The sequence below is a fragment of the Jaculus jaculus genome, chromosome 9 (assembly GCF_020740685.1).
Source record: "Jaculus jaculus isolate mJacJac1 chromosome 9, mJacJac1.mat.Y.cur, whole genome shotgun sequence".
Classification (NCBI taxonomy): Eukaryota; Metazoa; Chordata; class Mammalia; order Rodentia; family Dipodidae; genus Jaculus; species Jaculus jaculus.
This window is the reverse complement of record NC_059110.1, coordinates 130060157-130083314: the sequence shown is the minus strand read 5'-3', so window position 1 is coordinate 130083314 and position 23158 is coordinate 130060157. Positions and strand designations below refer to the sequence as shown.

The 23158-nt window shown below is 47.2% G+C and overlaps 1 protein-coding gene across 1 annotated transcript in view; it reads left to right on the top strand.

The window, feature by feature from the left end:
* The window catches only part of Arsg (arylsulfatase G), a 143625-nt gene that overhangs the window by 118833 nt on the left and 1634 nt on the right, over positions 1-23158 (top strand). The window contains exons 10-11 of the mRNA XM_004655655.2: positions 5116-5236; positions 13360-13450. Of these exons, the coding sequence (XP_004655712.2) occupies positions 5116-5236; positions 13360-13450 (212 nt within the window). The remainder of the gene's footprint in view (positions 1-5115; positions 5237-13359; positions 13451-23158) is intronic.

The window sequence follows — 23158 nt, the reverse complement described above, 5'->3', positions numbered from 1 at the left end:
TAAGAACGGAAGCAGAGGTTGGATATGGTCAGTGTTGCAGGTCCCTACAATCCAGCTACTTGAGGGCCTGAGGCAGGTAGACAGTTGTTCACTTACGCTCAGGAGTCAAGGCCAGCCCGAGCAACACAGCAAGAACTTGTTTCACAAACAACAACAACAACAAAACAAAAATGAACAGAAGTACACACCCTCCTGTGAACAACCTTCAGAGCATCACTGAGGAAAAAGAAAACATTGTCATGTTGTGTAAAAATGTTACCCTGTCCTCTCTGAGGACATTTGTCATAGGTATTTCTCACTGCTGGGACAAAACACCTGACTAGAAGCAGCTTATGGAAGGAGAGTGTTAATTTCTGGCTTACAATTTCCAGGGGAAGTTTCATCCTGGTAGAGAAAGCATGGTTACGTCGCATATTGTCACAGCGGCAGGGAGAAGCAGCCTCCCAACACCCAGTGGGGCTGGATTATCACCCTCAAGATCCAGTCACACACCTCCTTCAGCAAGGGTCCACCTCCCAAAAAGGTTCCACTGGTTGGGGATTAAGTATGAGGCCTAATCACAAACACATGAGACTGCAGTGGAACCTCTACATTCAAATTACCTCAGTTGCCTTTTGCGTCATTCTGCAGAGCTGGCTGAGGCTTAGCCTAGGTCCTGTCTGTGAGCAGGTGCACCTGGCTGTCCTCATAACAGAAAGCCTGTGGAAGTGGCTTCATGGCAGAAGCCAGGTCCATTTACCTAATCAGGCCTAGAAAACAGTGCCAGAGCCCATAAGACTTTTAGGCGGAGGGCCTGGGGATGTGGCTCAGTTGGGAAGTGTTTGCCTGGCATGCACAAAACCATTCCCAGCACTGCATAACCAGGTGTGGTCGTGTACACCTGTGTCCTCACCACTTGGGAGCTGGAGGCAGGAAGATCAGAAGTTCAAGGCCGTCCTACTCCTCTGCTACATAAGTGAGTTTAAAGCCAGCTTGGAATATGATGAAACCTTGTCTCAAAGAAAAAAAGAAAAGAAGATTTTCAGGTAGAATAAAGTGTTTCTTATAGATCATTTATATATTTATCTTTCTATCAATGTAGTTAAAGAGACCCATGAACTCAAAACCGCTCTCTGGGTCCCTGGAAAGTCATGGCTCTGCCACAAGCCAGGCATGGAAAGGAACAACCCGAGAGTGGAAGTGAGGGTTTGGGTGTGGGTTTGGTTGGTTGGTTTGTTCATTTTTCTCCAGTGTTCCAAAGCCACCCAGGGTGCGCTTTATAGGTGGGGACTGAGGCTGGGCGTACCTGGAGTGTCACTGAAAGCCTTCAGGACAGATAGATGTTTCCTCCAAGTTCAGGTGTGGGCTGGAGACCCAGACCTAGGATGGCACCAGAGCTGCAGGTGCCAGCAGGCATCCCTGTGCCCAGGGATCGCTGTCCTCCATTCCTTGAGAAGGGACTGTGTGTGTGTGTGTGTGGTGCTTATGTTTAAGTGTGTGCGTACATGTGTGTGGAGACCAGAGGAGAGAGAGTCTTGGGTGTTGTCCTGAAGATACTGTCCACTTCTTTTTGAGAGGGTTTCTTGCTGGCCTGAAGCTTACCAATAAGACTAGACTGGTTGGCTAGTGAGTGAAGAAAGATTTTTTTTTGTTTTTGACAGCTCAGGGATGCCAGTGTTGGACTGGGTCTCCCTGAGCAGTGAGTCACCAGACCTGTGGAAGTTTTCCTTGTGGGCGACAGTTTACTTCATGCTCTGGGTGGACTAGGTACCTCTGAAGTTTGTGCCAAACTCTGAGGCACTGGATTCCGTGAACGTTAGACTCAGTGCTATATAATTTGGATGCTAAACCTCATGATGAAGGGGAAAATAAGATGGAAAAAGAAAGTATATAATACACTCTGAAAGTAGAACGTAGGTTCTGTTTTTTCTTGCTTACTGATTTGGCCCATCTGCAACAATGATGAATGTCTCGTTAGGTGGAAAAGATGCACACAGCACATTTCACAGTCTAACATGGTCCTAATTTCCTTCCTCAAAAATTTGCCCTGTCTGTGATATTAATGTGTTGTGGTGTGTGTGTGTGTGTGTGTGTGTGTGTGTGTGTGTGTGTGTGTGTGGTGTATGCATATGTATGCACATAGGTGTGCAGATGCCCGTGTCCCGTGCGTGTGTTTGTGGAGGCGAGAGGAGAACGTTGGCTGTCCTCCTCTGTCTTATTTCCTTGACTCCAGGTCTCTCACTGAAGCTGGAGCTCGCTGCTCTTTGGCTATACTGACTAGCCAGGGATCCCTCTGTTTCCACCCATTCAAGGGCTGGGTTCCAGGCACATGGGGCCATGCCAGCTTTTCATGTGGGGAGAATTCAGGTCCTCACACTTATGCAGCAAGCATTCTTACCCACCACGCCATGTCCCTAGCTCCCTGATCTATCTTAAGATGGGGAAAGAAAGCATACAGCTAAAGTGAATCTATTTTTTTTTGTCTTGCTCACAGACTTGGCTCGTCTGTGTTGCTGATCTTAGGGGTACAGTCGACAGAAAACTTCAACAAACAGCCCCCTTTGCATACCACACTGTGGACCTCCGTGCTTCCTGGGTGGTGGCAGGAACCTTGGACTCTTGACAAGATTCTGGACTGTTCTGTACTCAGTGTGTGCTGAGTCAGCATACCTTCACTGGGCACCAGTGTGCGATGCCAGCTCTTGGAGCACCTATCTCAAGAGATACAAGCCACCAGTTCTGTGTGAAAGCTGCAGGCAAACAGTGACCCTCTGTCCTGGGGTCAGGGGAGAAATCCTGCCTCGGATCATAGGCAGAGCCCCGCTTGGAGGTGGGGAAGGAAAGGGTAGGGCAGTCAGGAGTTGTCACGCACGTGGCAGGTCTTCCTGCCGATGCCACAGCGGGCAGAGAGCCACTGCCTGGGTCTCCGGGTGGAAAGAGTGGGGAGGCATAGCTATTGAGGGCTTCTCTACATAATACCCTGAATACTGTTGCTGTGCTCAGCCCCTAGAGTACCAGGGCCTCTTTGTGGGGGAAAGCTTAGTTTGTGACAGAATTTGTGTTGGCTCAGGCCTCCTGGCCCCAGCAAGTCCCATTGGCTCTTAGTTGGCTTGACCCTTGCCCTTGGATAAACAGCTTTGTTGAAAGGGCAGCCCCTCTATTTTTGTTGAAGTTTTTTCTTTTTTTCCCCGATAAGAGCATAGTGGGCAGAGGGAGAAGTGCTGTGTGGCAAGGTTCTAGCACACACTGTGGAACGGCCATATTGCATTCTCCTGTGATCCCAGCATTGTGCAGTAGAGGCAGGAGGATCAGAACCTCAAGGCCAACCTGGGCTATATACTGAGTTCAAGGTTAGCCTGGGCTACATGAGATCCTGGCTTTAAAAACAAACAAACATAGGCTGGGGAAATGGCTCAGCAGTTAAGTGCACTTGTGGCACCAGCTTGAGGACCTGCAATGGCCTGGGATTTCAGGAGTTTGGCTCTCCAGCACCTGTGTGAACAGCTGGGTGTGGCCATGAACATCTGTAATCCCAGTTCTGTGGGGGCTGGAGATTTGAGAATCACTGGGGCTGGCTGACTGAAAAAAAAATGGCAGCTCTGAGTTGAGTGAGAGACTCTGTCTCAAGGAAACAGGCGGATGAGGGGGAAAGAGAAGGGCATCTGACGTTCTCCTCTGAGCTGTGCGCCGTGTGCATGGGGCGTGAGCATGTGTACACACATCACGTTGCACACATTGTACACATATAAACATGCCAAAAGCCACACACAGACACACACAAGAAAAAAAAAAAGGGCTTGGGAAATGTCTTAGCAGGTCAGCTCAATTGCTGTGCAAACATGAGGACCTGAGTTTGCTTCTCAGCACCTGTGGAAAAAGACACACATGCCTGTGGTCCAGTGCTGAGGGGAAGACACAGGACAGTCACTGGGGCTCACTGGTCAGCCCGTTGAGCAGTCGAGGAGCACGCCCAGTGTTCTCTGGCCTCTGCGCCTGTGCACACAGGGTGTGCATGTCTCCATATACACAAGAGCATATCTCGTACAGGTACCCCCCCCACTGTCTCCATATACACACATGCATATCCCGTACAGGTACCCCCCAACACACTGTTTCCATATACACACGCGCATGTCCCGTACAGGTACCCCCCCCCACACACACACGCACACAAAAGCACACTAACAAACCCCACCAGAAATGTTAACAGTGGTTGCTTTTAGGTGGTGGACTAATTAGTGTGTTATTTTCTTTTTTATATTTTTGGATATTCTCATTTTCTATTATAAGCATACACTATCATTAAATTTTTTGTTTGTTTATTTGCACGTGTATGGGGGTGTATGTGGATCCGCCAGAATCTCTTGTCACTGCAAACAAGTACAAGATGCACAACTTTTTGCATCTGGATTAATGGGGGTTCTGGGGATTCGACCCCAGGCTGGCAAGCTTTGCAAGCAAGCACCTTTATTTGCTGAGCCATCACCCCAGCCCCACATTCACTATTTTATAATGGATAAGAACCAAAGTAATGGGTATAGGATATTTCACACACCATGGCCAAGTTTTCACATACTGTGTGGCTAAAGACTGATGCTGAAACAGAGACCTGGGCAATGAAACATGAAGCGAGCTTTGTCCTGTGGACCCATCACACACTCGCTGTTTCTGAGAGGCCAGTGGCCACTTAGTGCTTAGGTTCAAAGTGGGGGGGGGTGTCACCCTGACAGTCATTACAGCTCTAGCGTCCAGTAAGTACTCTCTGAATACCAGGCCATCTTCTCTGTGCCCGCCCTGAGTGTTTCACCCACACTGGTACGCAGGCACTGTTACTAAAGCAACCATTTTACAGAATAGGAAAATGACATATTGAGAGTGGATAGGTGACCAAGCTGGGATTTGAACCCAGGTAACAACAGGCCACAGTGCCCAGGTGCCTCACCTCCACACCATTCTGCCTCTTGCAGCACAGAGCTAGGTGGAGCCCAGAGGAAAGAAGGAGAGTGAGAGTGCGTGGGCCGTGGGAGAGTCTGTTAGTATTGGCTTCGGGCTGCTTCGGGTAGGTTTTGACTGTGGGGCTGGGGACAGAGAAAGAGCCAGAAGGACTGGGACAACGTTGTCTTCTTCTTTTGGCAGTGTGCTAGACATTTTCCCCACTGTGGTAGCCCTGGCAGGAGCCAGCTTACCCCCAGGCCGGCGCTTTGATGGACTGGACGCCTCCGAGGTGCTCTTGGGCAGGTCACAGGCAGGACACAGGGTAAGTAGAGACAGAACTCACTTGCACCCCGCTCTGCAGGACGCCCGCTGCACCTCACATTCCACATCCGCTTTCTTTACACAAACATAACTGCCCATCAGAAGATGCATGCCAGGGCTTAAGGAGATGGCTCAGTGGTGAAAGGGGCTTGCTTGCAAAGCCATATGGTTAAAGGTGCCTGCTTGCAAAGCCCAATGTCCAGGGTTTGATTCCTCGGACACCCATGTAGAGCCAGACACACAGAGCGGCACATGTGTGTGGAATTCATTTGCAGCATCAGGAGGCCCTGTTGTGCCCATTCTTTTCCTCTCCTCACACACTGTTCCCTTCTCTCTCTTAAATAAATAAATAAATAGGGCTGGAGAGATGGCTTAGCAGTTAAGGCGCTTGCCTGTGAAGCCGAAGGACCCAGGTTCAATTCCTCAGTACCCACATAAGCCAGATGCACAAGGTGTGGCCCATGCATCTAGAGGTTGTTTACAGTGGCTAGAGAGTCCTTAGTGCACCCATTCTCTCTGCCTCTTTCTCTCCCCCCTCTCTCTCAAATAACTAAATGAATAAAGATATTTTTTAAAAGTAAATATAAAGAAGATATATTATAGTGGTCAGCTCAGACCCGATACAAGAAACACCAGGGATGAATCCTTTGAGGTGCACTGTTTCCAATAATTCAGTTGGCTAACACCGATTCAGGCCTCACCGCTGGGCTTATTGTACAGGTAAAGGAGTACTCACTCTCTGATGGGTCATGTTCCCCCTTGTACTTAATTTTGTGACATGACTTATGCACCCAGAATGTTTTGGTTGATGAGATGTCTCACCAATGTCCGTGACTCGTTCTCTGTGGGGCCCGTCAGCTAGAACAGAAGGTTCTCTAAAGCAGGGATCCCAAGTGCTGAGCTTACCTCTCAGCTCTCATGTACCCAAGAGGGTTTGTGCCCAGCCAACTCTTAATCCGTGCAAAGTAGATGAGCACATGAACAGACAAATGCATGAACGCACTATTTTTTAAAGATATTTTATTTTATTTATTTATTAGAGAGAGGAAGAGGTGGATAGATAAAAGAGAGAGAGAAAAAGCGAGAGAACAAGCATGACAGGGCCTCAAGCCACTGAAAATGAACTCCAGATTCATGCACCACCTTGCGTATCTGGCTTATGTGGATCCTGGGCAATCAAACCTGGGTCCTTAGGCTTTACAGGCAAGCACCTTTACTGCTAAGCCATCCCTCCAGTCCACGAACACCCTTTCAAATGGCAGGGTCAGCAAGATCTCTAGCATCCAGGCCCTGGAAAGGCTCATCACACATTCTGTATCCTATTCTTTTGTTGTTTTGATCATCTGTTGATTTTTATTTTTGAAATAGATCTTGCAACAGGTTGTCCTCAAAGTCATGATCCTCTTGCTTCCACCTCTCGCCTCTCAAGTGCTAGGATTACAGGTGTGCACCTCCACGCTTGTGCAACCAGTTCTTGACCAAGCAGCCCCAGGCGATGGCTCTGGCTTTACTGCTCCCTCCTCAGTGTGTTCTGAAGCACTGGCCAGGAAGGGGGAGGTGGGGGTCCGCAGGAAATGTCGGTTCTTTTGGTCTTTCCCTGTCATTTCCCTGTGTTTTCCTTTTACTGAAGGGAAGAGGAAATGGGAGGAGAGAAGGAAGCTGGAGGAGCTTGGAGAACCCCAAATAAGTCCCTGTGAGCACCCGGCTTCCCAGTTGGGAACCCGTACTTCAAAGGGTCTGTGTATGTCTTTGAGGGTCCCATGGAAGTGATTCAGGATGCGCTGTGTGATTATTGATGGCGCTTTCCTTCCCAGCCTCTCCAGGCCAACCAGAATGGGAGCCTTCCCTATGGGGCCATTACACTTCTGTGTGAATGGCTGTTGTCATTAGGGCTTGTCAAGTTGGGCCTGAAAGGCCCTTTAAAGCTTTCTTGTGTCATACTGGAATTGGGATGTCACACTGGAAAAGAGCTACAGACCCTCCAGGTCTAGCTATTCTGAAAGCATGAAACAGGAAGATGGCTTATGCCTTAGTGGAAGTCAGTAGTGAGTGACCCTGGCAAGAGGGAGGGAGGGAGGAAGGGGGATTATCCAAGATATCAGTGGGGATTTACTCCAGGGTGTTTATTGCCATGGCTACTAATAGAATAATTGGGGTCACCAGGAAGTGCTTCAAGGACTGTGGTCTTCTTGTCATTGTCCGCGTCCTCCTATGGATGCCAGCCCCTTGACACACAGCTTCCGTTCCCAGCCCAGCAAGCACTTGCGCCATTCCGAGGCCTATCCCAGCTCGCGCTCCACGGGGGTAGCCCCAGGAGCCAACAGAGGGAAGCAGATTCAAGTCTTGACATTGCGGGGGACCAGTTCAAGTGAGGGCTGGTTTATTCCCTCACCACACCTACAGGGCAGAAGAACTGGCCCTTAGTGCCTGCAGGAAGCTGCCAGTAGTATCTTCAGGGAAAGGTGTTGTGCGGTGCGGGCACCTGTGGGCCACACCTGCCCCACAGAGCCCCGGCTTCCTCCGCTGTTAGTGGAGACTTGCGGGAGAAGCCTCTCCAGACTCCGGGAGCCTGGGTAGTTGCTGGCTAAGAATTTGGACTTGGTCTTCTCTGGTTTTGTTTCTGTAGAATGATTAGAGACCTAATTAACTTGGATTTGCAATAGCTTTAGGGCAGATCAGCAGGTAACAATGAGTGCTCTTATGTATCTACACGCATATATCCGCACATCTATCCTCCATGTAGATAGTAGACCCGTGCACTTCTACAATGCAGTTATATCCACCCATAGATATGTCCTGCTCTTAAGAGGATTTGAGTGTGGATTAGTTTAGGAAGCCGTTCCAGGTGCTGGGGAGATGACTTAAGACAGAAAGACATCCTACTTTCTGTTCTCCTCACTCCAAGATGGAAACTGGAGGTAGTGACGTCATAAGAACTCTTGCACAAGCATGAGGACCTGAGTTTGATCCCTAGCACCCATGTGCAAAGCTGAGCTTGGCTGCACATACGTGAAACCCCAGCAATGCGGGAGGAGGAGACAGGAGGAGCGTTGAGGCCCCCTGGTCAGCCAGTCTAACTGAAAAACAGGGAGGCCCAGGTTCAGTGGGAGACTCTGTCTCATGGGACCAAGGTGCAGGAGTGATGGGTGAAGAGAGATAAGGACACACTATTCTCCGTCTGTCATATGTACACGTCTACACACACATATACACACATACGCTATACAAACTAAACACACACACACAAACACACACAAAAAACCATTCCAATTTCTAAGAACTCAAAGAAACTCCTAGACAAGTCAAAAGTGTATGCATGTGCTTCTCAGCAGCTGGGCTTGTCTCTGTATTATAAAGGGAGCCCAGGCTGGGCTGAAAAGAAGAACAACCCGGGGTCACAAATCTTGGCCATCTTCCCAGGCAGTGGAGTGAGAGGCACATTGTGAACGCTGGCTACCAGCTTTCATAACCCATGATCTCATGACCTACTTCACCCCCTCAAGAGATGTCATCATGTTTAAAGCCCACAGCACCTGACATCTTGCCACATATACAGCATGTGTCACCCCTCACTTCTATTGACAGGTGGTGAGGAAAGACCTGAGAGCTGGGAAGGGGGAGGAGTGTACATCTCAGAACGAACTCAGTGTCCTACTTTCTGTTCTCCTGACTCCAAGATGGAAACTGGAGGGGGTGATGTCATATCTGTCACGGCCACAGTCAAAAACTTGTCAACAGGGAAGCTTTCCCTTGCCAGGTCCACATCCGCCCAGCCCATCTCAGTGTGGAGCTGCCTGTGGGTCTTCAGTGACTTGGCACACCCCATGAAGCCATACATTGAGGAAACAGAAGCAGGGGTGACCTACTGGAACACCCATCACGTCTCTTAGGGAGGCCCCTAGTGGTGACAAAATACCATGCAGAGTGGCTGGCAAATGGTTGGCTACACCCTACTGCCCTCACTCCCAATTCTAGAGACTTTAAACTGTGCACTCTTGCTGGATGGGGTGCAGGGGTCCACCTTCTGGGAATACTACATAGAACTGGTCTCCAGGATCTAATGCAAGGTGACACCTACACGCTTCAAAGAAATGTAACCAGGGCTGGAGAGATGGCTTAGCGGTTCAAGCACTTGCCTGCAAAGCCAAAGGACTCAGGTTCGATTCCCCTGGACCCACGTAAGCCAGATGCACAAGGTGACACATGCGTCTGGAGTTCATTTGCAATGGCTAAAGGCCCCTGGGTGCCCATTCTCTCTCTTTCCCCATCCCTCTCTCTAACTGACTAACTAACTAACTAAATAAAATATATATATTTTTAAAAAATGTACCCAAGCCAATCAGCAAGTAGGGAAGAAAGACAACTAAGAAGTCTCCATAGCCGGGCGTGGTGGCGCACGCCTTTAATCCCAGCACTCGGGAGGCAGAGGTAGGAGGATCGCCATGAGTTCAAGGCCACCCTGAGATGACAGAGTTAATTCCAGGTCAGCCTGGACCAGAGTGAGACCCTACCTCAAAAAACCAAAAAAAAAAAAAAAAAAAAAAAAGAAGTCTCCACAAGATTGTAGAAGACAAGGTCATCTTTGAACTGTGGACCAAGCAGGCATCTGGGGAGGAAGTATCTTCCGCTGTGATTCATGTGTAAGCTGGCCAGCCATCTTCCTATGTTGATATAAACAGGAAAGCACCATCAGTCCCCTCAAAGGTGTGTGTGTGGGGGGGGGGGGTGCTTCTCTGAGCTTCGCAGAATCATCTGCGTTTCTCAGAATGGATGGGTCATCCCACAGTTTGTTTCTTCTTGCATTTTGGAAATCATTTCTACCAGCGCTGCATACACACATTCTGAATACAGAAGCCGGCAGTCCACTCTCACTGGGTGTCTGTTACTAAGACCCAAGTGACATCCACGGTTTGAAGAGGCCAACCTTGACCTCCATCTTCTGGGGATGCAAGCACACTAGAAGACCAGATGACACATGGTCCAAGTGTTCCTCCGGCCTTTCTCAAGACAACAAAGCCACGTCCTGCAGTGTGGGACCTGGCTTTCAGCTGGGATAGAAGAAGTGAGCTTTTTACTTGCTGTTTGGAAGAAGCCTGCTGGGGCGGGTGCAGAGGTGATGGGGGAGAGCAGGCATGCGGCAGGTGTGGGGGAACCCCGCCAGGGGCTGCATCCTTTTACCACTCTGAAACTTGGGGGGACAGCTATTTACTGCTCCAACAGATGTTTCTCATTCTTTCTTTCTTTTTTTTTTTTTTTCTCTTCAAGCCCCATGGAAACTTTGAATCACGTAAGCGCCTTTCCAGCGATATATATGGTCATGATTCATACCAGGGCAGTCTCATGCTTCCAGCCCAAACCCACCAACTTACCAAGGATGCTGGCCTTTTATTTCCTACCAAATCCTTCCCTTGGGAACTCTGAATTAGGTGTTTCCGTTCTGTAGGGTAATTCTCTCATGTCTGACTGGATGAGGAAAGATTTCCTTCGCACGAGCGTAGTAGGGTTGAGTCACAGGTGTGTGGGTGTCTGCAGTCAGGAGAGGATTGGGCCAGGGCTACAGATCAAGGGTAGATTACATGCCGAGTGTGTGTGAGGCCCCGAGTTCAATCCTTGGCACTGCATAAAAAGACTAGGCGGTGCTCAGTGTTATAAGTTGGAGAAATAAATCTCTTACTTCTTTCTTTTATTTTTTATTTATTTGCATGTGTGTGTGTGTGTGTGCACACGTGCATGTGTGTGTGCACACGAGTGTAGGCTCCAGTACCTTGCATGAGCAGCTGAGCAATTGAATCCAGACTTGGCAGGCTTTACAAGCAAGTTCCTTCAACCACTGAGCTATCTCTCTAGCCCCTCACTTCTTTTTCCTTTTTAGCATGTATGTGTGGTGTACTTGCATGTGTGTGTGTGTGTGTGTGTGTGTGTGTGTGTACGTGCGTGCATACTTGTGTGTGGGGGGGTGCCCATGCACTTGTGTCTATATGCATGGTAGAGGTCAGAGGACAACCTCAGATGTCCTTGTCTTTTTCAGACAGGGTCTCTGCCTCCCCAGTGCTGGGATGATGGGTGTGTACCCCGATGCCCAGCGTTGTTACGTGGGTCCTAGGGATTGAACCCAGACCCTCGTGTTTGAGCACTTTACCCACCGAGCTGTCTCCCCAGCCTGGAATCTCATACTTCTTCTTCTTTTTTTTAATTTTATTTATTTATTTGAGAGCGACAGACACAGAGAGAAAGACAGGTAGAGGGAGAGAGAGAGAATGGGCGTGCCAGGGCTTCCAGCCTCTGCAAACGAACTCCAGACGCGTGTGCCCCCTTGTGCATCTGGCTAACGTGGGACCTGGGGAACCGAGCCTTGAACCGGGGTCCTTAGGCTTCACAGGCAAGCGCTTAACCGCTAAGCCATCTCTCCAGCCCAATCTCATACTTCTTATACCATCCTTGCTCAAGGGAGAGAATAAACTTAAGGCTGAGAGAGCCAGTAGAGAGGCTGGGTTTTGCCAGAGTCCTTGGAGCACCTGCAAATCTTGCAGTCATCGTTGCACGCTAGGGGCAGGGCGCAGACTGGCGCGTGACCTCTGCAGCATGTGAAGCTCCCCACCCGTGGGACCCTGGGCTCAGTCCTGTGATCCCAACTTTCCCGTGAAGATCTTCCACTGCTGATCCAGAGCTGCAATCCACTGCTCGTCTTAAACATTTATTTTATTCTATTTATTTGAGGGGGGTGTAGAGGATAGAGAGAATGGGTACAATAGGGCCTTGCTTCTGTAAACAAACTCTGGACACATGCGCCACCTTGTGCATCTGGCTTACATGGGTCCTGGGGAATCAAACCTGGGTCCTTTGGCTTTGCAGGCAAGCACGTTAACTGCTAAGCAATCCCTCTAGCCCTGTTTATTTTTTAAATTTCATTTATTTATTTGTAAGGAGAGTGAAAGAGGGAATGGGCATACCAGGGCCCACTGCCACTGCAAATGAACAGCAGACACATACACTACTTTGTGCATCTGGCTGTATATAGGTATTGGGGAATCGAACCCAGGCCTTCAAGCTTTGCAAACAAGTGCAAATATCTGTAGCCCTTTTTAAAATTTTTAATCTTTCTTTTGGCAACTTCCATACATATACGATGTTCCCTGCTGATAATTCCTTCCACTCTCCTCTTTTACTTCCTCTCCCATCCCTCCTCCACTGAATCCCTTCTTTCAAGCTTGTTCCTCTCCTATTTTATGTCTTTTTGTCCTTCCTCCATCCCCCATGACAGCATGTTGATGGGCCCAATATTACGTGGGTTTTGAGCAGGCAATGACACAGACACTGTGAGGTCCTAATACAGCTGGCACTCCCTCTCTGGAAGAGAGCATTCCAAACGCTCCTCCCTTTCCCTCCCATTCTTTCAGCCACCTCTTCCATAATGGTCCCTGAGTCTCGGAGGGTGTGATGGAGATGTCCCATTGAGTGCTGAACACTCCACTGACATTTCTTCTCAGCACTTTCGCAAGTTTTGAGTCTCCCCAGTAGTTACCACCATGTGAGAAGAGCAGCTTCTCTAGTCAGAAGTGAGAGCAGCATTAAAATATGGGCACAAACATAAAGGAGAATTTGGTGAGCATAGTATATCCAGTAGTCTTTTCTTCTCTAGGGCTTACGACCTTTCCAGCCATAGGCTTTTGACTAGGTTTTCAGTGTCAGCCATGAATTCCCTTCCATGGAGTGAGCCTCAAAGTCAGTCAGAGAGCAGCTGGTTTCCCTCATATGGGACATGCCACTGTTGAACTAGTGGATGCATCTTGCCTGGCTGGCTAGTTGTAGAGCTTGCAGGGTCTACTGCTGGTTAAGATTGGTGATGACTTTCCTCCCCCAGCAGGCTGCATAGAACAATGCCAGCTAGGCAGCAAGGAGCAAGCTTCTAAGCAAGCGACTAAGCAAGTAACCAAATGACAACTTCACAGCGGCTCTTAGGAGTTGGCCAGGGTCGCCTACATGCCTGTGTCTGTCAGTGAGTGTTTGGGGGTGGGGATAGGGTCATTGGGTAGGGGTGGTGGCCAACTGTGCCAAAGAGAGCCATGCTTTGTAGCTGGCTTCCAGAATGGCTTCCTTCTTCATTAACTCCGTTGCCTTTCGCAGGTGCTGTTCCACCCCAACAGTGGAGCTGCCGGAGAGCGCGGACTCTTGCAGACTGTCCGCCTGGGCCGTCACAAGGCTTTCTACATCACCGGTGAGTGGTCTTTCAGCTTTGTGTAGCTGTGCACCTCTGGGTGGGGGCCTTGGATTCTCACTGAGGCCTGGGAGTGAGTGTGGCTGCCCTTCTTTGAGGAGCTCCAAGGGAGCACCCCTGCAGGTGTTTGGCAAAGGCCCAGACACCCTGGATCCACCAGTGTTGACACAAGGCCTTTCTGGAGCAAGCGTGGCGCTCTGGACGTGGCTCCTCCTCACACGAGGGCGTTTCACTCCGCTGTTGCGCTTTCAACGCCAGTGCGGCTGGTGGTGAAATGGAAGCCTGGAGACATTTCAAGGTGTAATTGACTTGACAATAAACTCAGAAAATAGATTTTAGAGCTCTATTTAGCAAAACTACAGCAGGTTCACTGCTTCTTGGTTCACTCAGAGACTGTCGTAAGTGGATATTTTAGAAATGATCAAACTGGATCAGGATGGTTCTCCAAATGCTCCAATGTCTGTTTTTGTTAGCAACTGAATGCTGACCCTGGGACTGGATTCCCTGCCTAGTGTCCTAGTTCTTCAGGAGCGTCACCTTCCATATTAAAATCTCTCAGCATCTATCATCTATCTGTCTGTCTGTCTGTCTGTCTCTCTGTCTGTCTGTCTATCAATCATCTACCTATCTATCTACCTATCATCTATCAATCATCTATCTATCTATCTATCTATCTATCTATCTATCTATCTATCTATCTATCTATCATCTATCTATCTATCTATCTATCTATCTATCTATCTATCTATCTGTCTATTATCTGTCTATCATCTATCTACCTATCTGACTTTATTTGAAGTGCTGAGGACCAAACCCAGAGTCTTGTGCATGCTAGGCAAGTGCTGTGCCACTGAGGTGTACCTCCAGCCCTCTCCCTCAGCTTTTAGAGCTCCAAACCAAATGGTAGCTCGGTTATAAAACTCCCCCATGTCTTCCTAGCTGGATAGGATTTAGAACGTCTTGGTGTGTGTCCCGTTCTGCCACGTGTGCCAGCCATCAACATACAGCCCTATCGTCTGTCTGTGTTACTTTTAAGTTCTCCAGAGTCAGAATTCCAGGCTGCGGATGTGACTCGGTGGTAGAGCACTTGCCTAGCATACGCAGGACCCAAGGTCTCCTCCCCACAACATCACAGAAATAAATAGATGATAAAAACTCTTGGGCTGGAGAAATGGCTTAGTGGTTAAGGTGCTTGCCTGCAAAGCCAAAGGACACAGGATCATTTCTCCAGTACCCATATAAGCCAGATGTAAAAGATGGTCCATGCATCTAGAGTTTGTTTGCAGTGGCTAGAGGCCCTGGCATGCCCATTCTCTCTCTCTCTCTCTCTCTCTCTCTGTTCCTCTCCCTTTTTCTCTCTCAAACAAATAAATAAATAAAAAATATTTTTAAATCCCTTTAGTTTTTATTGTCTTGAATTAAAAAAACTTTTATTGACCATTTTTATACATTCACATAGTGTATTTTGATCACAAACCCCTCCTGCTACCTTCTCTTTTCCTTCTCCCTCGTTCCCCTTTCATTGAATTCCTTCTTTCCTACTATTCCCTCTTCTACTTTGATAGCCTTTTATCCCTTCCTACTCTACCACCCATGATAAAATGTGGATAGACCCAATATTGTGCAGGTCTTGTGCACATGACAGTCACTGTGAGGTCAGGCGTGCACCATCAGCCCGGTATGGTGCACTTAGTGGAAACCCTACAATTTGTAAATTAATGAATGAAAACAACAAAAAAAAATTTTTTTCAAGGGAATTTGGAACCCAGTGGAGATTCCAATTTGATTTAGTTATTTGACATTGAAGATCTTCAAAGAATTGTATCATAAAGAACGAAAGTTACTTTTTGAGTGTAAATAAACGATCCCCAATCAGAATCTGGCACCAAGACAGAATGAGTCCTTTGAGCTCATAACTCCAAGGGTATTAGAAATGTCCCAAGAAGAGTTGGTTCCTAAACTTAAAACAAAACACCCAGACATTTGCTATGGTTTCAGAGGGAAAGTTGCTAGATCAGAGTCCTTACATTATCTAAAAGGCATGGGCCCTCCGGGCTGAGTTCATTTCAGCAAGACTAGCCTTGCTTGCCAGAAAGCCCTCAGCACCGGAACTCTGGGATCGTAAACGTTGCTATGAAGTAACTGGGCTGTGTAAAGTGCCCACAGACAGGAATTACAACACCCGCGGGTGGGGGGTAAGCTTGTTCTTCTAAGAAACCACCAAATTTGTAGGAGAGTCAGGGTGGGGAGCACCAACCTCTCACCACATCTGGAAACCCGTGACTCAGGGTGAAACACAGCTATGCCTGATTCCTCCCCAGCTCTTTGAATTTTCAGTTTGCATCCTAATTGCTTAAAACTGCTTTCGGTGGGCTGGAGAAAAGGCTCAGTGGTTACAGGCGCTTGTTTGCAAAGTCTGATGGTGCAAGCTTGCTTCCCCAGGACCCATGTAAAGCCAGATGTACAAAGTGGCGCGTGCATCTGGAGTTCTCTTGCAATGGCAGGAGGCCTTGGTGAGAGCCCTTTCTATCTTTTCTGTCTGCCACTTTTTCTCTGTCTGCCAATTTCTCTCTTTCTGTCTCTCAAATAAATAAATAAATAAAACATTTTTTTTAAATGCTCTTAGATAAGGTAGATGAATTGACCTCTACTATATTTGGGTAGAGAACATTGTGTTCTTTTATGATGAGGGTATGATGTTATGGTCATGAACTAGGAGTGGCCTTAAAAGATAAAACCAGTTTGTTTGGATGTGTTGCCTGGAACTGGGGTGCTTCATCCTGTCCCCTCTTTAAAGCAACCAAGGCAAATATTACACACAGTGAAAGGAACAGATCAAAACGTGCCTACCTGCCTATGGACTCTCACACCGTGAATTGCAGTTTGTGTACGGAGGGCGTCGCTAACAGACTCGAGCTGCGGGCTTGTTCCTCCATGTCAGGCGTGACCAGAGGCGGGCCTTTAGGAAGCTGACTGTATCAAGAAGAACGTCAGAGACGAAGCAAGCCCACTGATAAATTTACATCTGAGTGAGCGATGGGCAGTAGGGACTAATCGAAGTAGGTAGGTCACTGGGGGTATAACTAGAAAGAATATATTTTGTCCCTTGGGCCCTTCCTCTCTCTTTGTCTGTGGATCTTGTCCACCATGACAAGTCTCCTCTGATAGTTCCACTTTGCCACAAGCCCCCCTGTAAAGGAGCCAACTGACCATGGATTGAACGCTCTGAAACTGTGAGCCAAAATACCTCTGTCTCCCCTCAAGCTAACAAGTACAGTTAACAAGGACTGATTTTCAGTGAAACTAATTTAAAATTCCCGGGTAAACCCATTTCATCATGATGTGTGCTACTTTTTATATGCCATGTTGGATTTGATTGGCTAGGATTTTGTTTATAGTTTTCCTTTCTTTAATGTCTGTGACAAGGTTTGGTATTATGGTTTTTCTGATCACATAAGATTGGAACTATGTCTTTCTCCCATGTTTTCTGAAAGGGTTCTGTAAGATTGGTATTGTTGCTTTCATGTTTGATTGGATTCACCTAGGAAAATATTTGATAATAGCAATGTTGTAAAGATTTTTCCCTGTGTTTTTATGTGTTTTTATCTAAGAGGTTTTTGTAGATCAGATTGGCCTTGAACTCTCTCTGATCCTCCTACTTCAGCCTCCTGAACATTGGGATTATAGGAATGAGCCACCAAGCCCAACTCCATCTTTTATTTTTTATGTATTAATGTAAATGGTATTGTAAATTCCACTTCTGCATTGCCTATATGTAAGAAAGGCTTTGAGGTATAACCTTTGTGTCCAGTAAATATGCTGTACTGTGCTACATATAGTATTTTCTGTTGATTCTTTCATATATATATATGCATGCATGTGTGTGTATGTGTCAGAGGTCTACATTAGGCGTCTTATTTAATTGTGTCCCACTCTATTTTTTTTTAAAACTTGTTTATTTATTTATTAGAGAGAGAGAGAGAGAGAAATAGGCACACAGAGAGAGGTTGGGGAATGAATAGGTGTGCCAGGACCTGCATCTACTACAAAGAAACTCCAGGCTCATGCACCCATGGATCCTGGGCAATTGAATGTGGGTCCTTAGGCTTCACAGGCAAGTGCCTTAGTCACTGAGCAATCTCTCCAGCCCCCACTCTATTTTTTGAGTCAGGGTCTTTCACTGAACTTAGAGCTACCAATTCAGCTAGTCTAGCTAGCCAGTTTGTCTTGGAGATCTACTTGTCTCTGCCTCCCCAGGGCTGGGACTACATGGTGTGTGCCACCATGCCTGGCATTTGTGTGGCTTTTGAGGATGTGAACTTGGAGCCTCACGTTGATGCAGCAAGTGATTGACTGACCAAGTCATCTCCCCAGTGAAACTCAAGATTTCTTTCTTTGGTTTTCTGCAATTCTAATATATTGCTTACGTTCAGGTGAGGTTTTTTGTGTTTATGTAGGGGGGGTTGGTTTTGCTTCCCTTCTTTGCTCGAGCTCTTCGATATTCTCGCATGGCTAGTGTCTGTTGTAGCCACAATCTCATGGCTGGGACAAACAATGCCTGACCACAAACAGATGGTAGAAGGCAAGGCTCTACCTGGGGTTCCATATTCTGGGGAAATGTCATCATGCCAGGGTGAGAACGGCAGAGCAGGAAGCCGGTTCACATCTTTGTGCACCAGCATCCAGGGAGGCAGCAGCCAGAGCGGACTAGCTAGTATTGGCAAGGCCTGGACTGTGAGGTCCCCAGGGCCCAGTCCTTTATGACACACATCCTCCAAGGCTCCCCAAAGCCCCCACAACTTTCCCAAATTGCCACCAGTTGGGGACCAAGCATTAGGTTTAATTGCAGAGGCTATGGGGACATCGTAGTCTCAAACCACCACAGTAGGGCAGAGCCGTCTCTCCAGACCCTTCCTGCCTAATGTTGAGCCTGGCTTTGATGTTGGTCCTGTAATTGTTGTCTTTATAGTTGTACTGATATGCTAGGTAAAAGGAGCTGTGCTAAATACACCTTTACTGCTGTGGTGTGAGGGGCGGGGAGAGAGGGAGTGCTCTGTAGTCCTAGGAGGCTCAGTCTTTTGGTGAACATGATCTCTGTGCCTGGGCTTCAAAGCACTTCTTTGTCTAAGGTAGGGCAGGGCGGAGTTCGGTGTTTCTCTTCCCCTAGGCTAGTTAAGCTTTTTTAAAAAATGCCTAATAACTAGTTGGAAAAAAGAAGGGATCTGATGGAGGGGGGATTTGGGAGGGGAAAAGGGAGTGTGGCAGGAGGGCAATTATGGTCATGGTATATTGACTGTATGTATACAGGTTGTCAGTAAAAAGTTAAAAATGTCTAATTATGTGTAATCAATTCCATTCTTGGGAGGCTGAGTCAAGAGAATTGTGAGTTCAAGGCCAGCCTGGGCTACACAGTGAGACCCTGTATCAAACAAACAAACACAAATGAACAAACCAAAAATGGAAAAAAAAATAGGGTTGAGGGCTGGAGAGATGGCTTAGCGGTTAAGTGCTTGCCTGTAAAGCCTAAGGACCCCGGTTCAAGGCTCGGTTCCCCAGGTCCCACGTTAGCCAGATGCACAAGGGGGCGCACGTGTCTGGAGTTCGTTTGCAGAGGCTGGAAGCCCTGACGCGCCCATTCTCTCTCTCTTCCTCTATCTGTCTGTCTCTCTGTGTCTGTCGCTCTCAAATAAATAAATAAATAAAAATTAAAAAAAAAATAGGGTTGAATATGTAGCTCAGTTGGTCTAGTGCTTGCCAAGCACACAAGAAGCGCTGGGTTTGATCTCCACTGCTGTGTAAAACTGAGCTTGGGGACACAAGCCTATAATCCTACCACTTGGGAGCTGGAGACAGGAGGATCAGAAGTTATATAAGGAGTTCAACGTCAACCTGGGACACATGAGAACCCTGTGTCATAAGTAACCATGTGAATTTTTTTTTTTTTTTTTGAAAAGGCTCTTCCTATGTAGTACAGGCTGACCTTGGACTTTGTAGCTCTGATTGGCCCAGAACTTTTGATCTTCTTTCCTTCCTTCCTCCCTCCTTCCCTCCCTTCCTTCTTCCTTCCTCCAGAGTGCTAGGATTACAGTCGTGAACTGCCATACTTGGCTCATTGCTCTCGTTTAATAGAATTCATGCTCTAAACAGTTTCTTCCACACAGCAGGCAGCAGCAGAAATGCCTGCTGAGCTATTTTGGTCTTCTAGCTACTTACGCTGGAATCCCTCCCTGGGCAGCCAAGGGGTCAGCCAAGGATTTGAAGGAGTCCACATGGAGACTGAAAGACTTCTTCTCCAGGCAGCACCCTTCCTAGGATCTCCTCTGCCATTTTTCATCTTTTGTGGTGGCCATAAACTCTGACACGTCCAGCCAGAGACAACACACACACACACACACGCACACACACACGCACACACACACACAACATGGGAATGGCAGAGCCTCTAGCCCCTGCAAATGGAATACTAGATGCTTGTGCTACTTTTGGGGTCCCACATTGTGGGGGTGACCGGGGAGTTGAACCCAAGTCAGCAGGCTTCACAAGTGAGCATCTTTAGCCCCTGGGCCATCTCCCCAGACCTGAGACCTCAGCTTCCATCTGGAGTCCTACTTGCTCCATTTTGCACAGACCAGGAGGTGCACTGTATTAGCCAGGGTTCTCTGGGGGAATAGAATCAAGAGAATAAATATATTTTATAAAGAAGATTTATTGGATTAGTTCACAGATGATAGGCTGGGCAGTCCAATAATAGCTGTGCAGCCTGGAGAGTTGGAGAATCTGCGAGCTGCTCAGTCCATGAGGCCCCAATCTGGCACTGAAGGCCTGTAAGATTCCTGAAGAGCTGGTTTTCAGTCCATGTTGGAAGACTGGGTACCAACATCTATGAAGGATAGCCAAAACAGAGCAGATGTACGCATGAGTGAGCAGCCAGGCAGCCAGGAAAAAGGCCCTGTGTTCTCTTGGACTTTGTATACAGTCCAAAGTGCAGCCCACTTTAGGTGTAGGACTTCCTCTGTCAATTAATCCTTCCTGGAAATACCCTCACAGGAGGCAGGAGGTTCAAGATTAGAGGCCAGGCTGGAGAGACAGCCCAGCAGTTAAAGGTGCTTGCTTACAAAGCCTGCTGGCTTGGGTTCAATTAGTCAGTACCCATGTAAAGCAAGATGCACAAAGTGGTGCATGCGTCTGGAATTCTTTTGCAGTGGCAGGAGCCTCTGGCTGCCCATATTTATTCTCTTTCTCTCAAGTAAATAAATATTTAAAAAAAAAAAAAGAATTTGAGGCCATCACAGCACGTGTTGTTACCTGCACAAGAGCTGCATGATATTAGACCCATCCACATTCCGCCATGGATGTGGGGGAGGCTGTGAGGAGTGAGTGAGCGTTAGTGGTGACTGAAGAAATGGGACTCGCTTTCTGCAGTGGTATAGCCACTGGCATGTTGCCCATTCTCTGGTAAATAACCCCTCACCCATGCTTATGCAGGCAACCCTAAATTAATTCAGTGAACCACACATGTACAAAAAGAGATGCAAAGCTGGGTATGGTGGCACACACCTTTAATCCCAGCACTCCCGAGGCAGAGGTAGGAGGATCACCATGAATTCAAGGCCAGCCTGAGACTACATAGTGAATTCCAGGTTAGCCTGGGCTAGAGTGAGACCCTACCTTGAAACTAAAAAAAAAAAAAGAAAGAAAGTGCACAAGGGACTAGTTGAAAAGTAGGAGCTTGGTGGGAGAGGGAGGGACAAGAGAAGGTAATGGGGGTGAGTGTAGTTGAAATACATTATGTACATGTATGAAAATTGCCCATAAATAAGATAAAAGAGTTTGAGAATACTCTGGGATTAGTGTCCATATTATTAATGTTTTGCCAGTAAGACACCCAAGGGGCAAACTTGTGTTTTAAAGGCCTTTGCCTTAATTCCTTTTGTTTATTCAATTATATTTATTTCTCCACCAGACATCTCACCTATGTTTTAATTTTTTAAATTTTTATTTATTTATTTATTTGACAGAGAAAGAGGGAGGGAGAGACAGAGAGAGAGAGAAAGAGAGAGATTGAGAGATAGAGAGAGAGAAAGAGAATAGGCACACCAGGGCCTCTAGCCACTGCAAATGAACTCCAGACGTGTGTGCCTCCTTGTGCATCTGGCTAATGTGGATTCTGGGGAATAGAACCTGGGTCCTTTGGCTTTGCAGGCAAGTGCCTTAAGTGCTAAGCCATCCCTCCAGCCCCTATGTTTTAATTTTTAAAATTTAATTAATTAACTTAATAATATTAAACTACTTTTTAATAGTTAAGGTGTCTGACAGGAAGGTGGAGTGGAGTCATTGGTGTCATTAAGATCCAAGATGTGTGTGGTGGCATATACCTTTAATCCCAGAACTGGGGAGGCAGAGGTAGAAGGATTTCTATAAGTTTAAGGCTAGCCTGGGACTACATAGTGATTTCCAGGTCAACCTGGGCTAAAGTGAGACCCTACCCTGGAAAAAAAACAATAAAAATAGATCAAAGATGCCTCCATCCTTTCAAACTTAAACATCTTTTTATTTGCATGTGTGTGCACACACGCATGTGCACACTCATCCCAAGGCGCAAACAAATGCCTGTCTGGCCTTATGTGAGTGGTTGGGGAATTGAACCCAGGCTGGTAGGCTTTGTAAGCAAGTGCCTTTAATCACTAACCCATCTCCCTTACTCCTCTTTAAATGGTTTTGTTACTCCTCTTCTGAGATGGCCTTAGCAGCCAGATTCTAATCCTTGTAAGGATCTCATCGTTAACCCATAGTGAAATAAACTGGCTTGACTGCCCTTGAATCTATCAACTGGCAATTGAGACAATGTTCAAAACCATCAGATTTACTTCCAAAAAGATAAAAGATATTTGGGGGGCTGGAGAGATGGCTTAGCGGTTAAGCGCTTGCCTGTGAAGCCTAAGGACCCTGGTTCGAGGCTCAGTTCCCCAGGTCCCACGTTAGCCAGATGCACAAGGGGGCGCACGTGTCTGGAGTTCGTTTGCAGAGGCTGGAAGCCCTGGCGCGCCCATTCTCTCTCTCTCCCTCTATCTGTCTTTCTCTCTGTATCTGTCGCTCTCAAATAAATAAATAAATAAAATTTAAAAAAAAAAAGATATTTGGGGCTGGAGAGATGGCTTAGTGGCTAAGCACTTACCTGTGAAGCCTAAGGTCCCTGGTTTGAGGCTCAATTCTCCAGGACCCACGTCAGCCAGATGCACAAGGGGGCGTACGTGTCTGGAGTTTGTCTGCAGTAGCTGGAGGCCCTGATGCACCCATTTTTTCGCTATCTGCCTCTTTCTCTGTCACTATCAAATAAATAAATAAATAAATAACAAGCAAAAATAAAAATTACAAAAAAGAGATTTGAACAGGGGACTGGAGATATGGCTAGTGGTTAAAGGTGTTTGCTTGCAAAAGCTGATAGCCCAGGTTCAGTTTTCCAGTACCCACACAAAGCCAGATGCACAAAGTGGTGTATGCATCTGGAGTTCATTTGCCATTGCAAGAAGCCCTGGCATGCCCATTCTCTCTCTCTACTTGTAATTAAATAAATCAAAATATGTTTTTAAAGAGAAGGACACTTGAATGAATGTTCTACTCACTCTGGAGGCAAAAGGCAAGAAGTGGACCCAGTTGTTGTGGTCACAGTGTCATCACTGAAGGAGTCGAATAGCGTCTCAAGGTAGC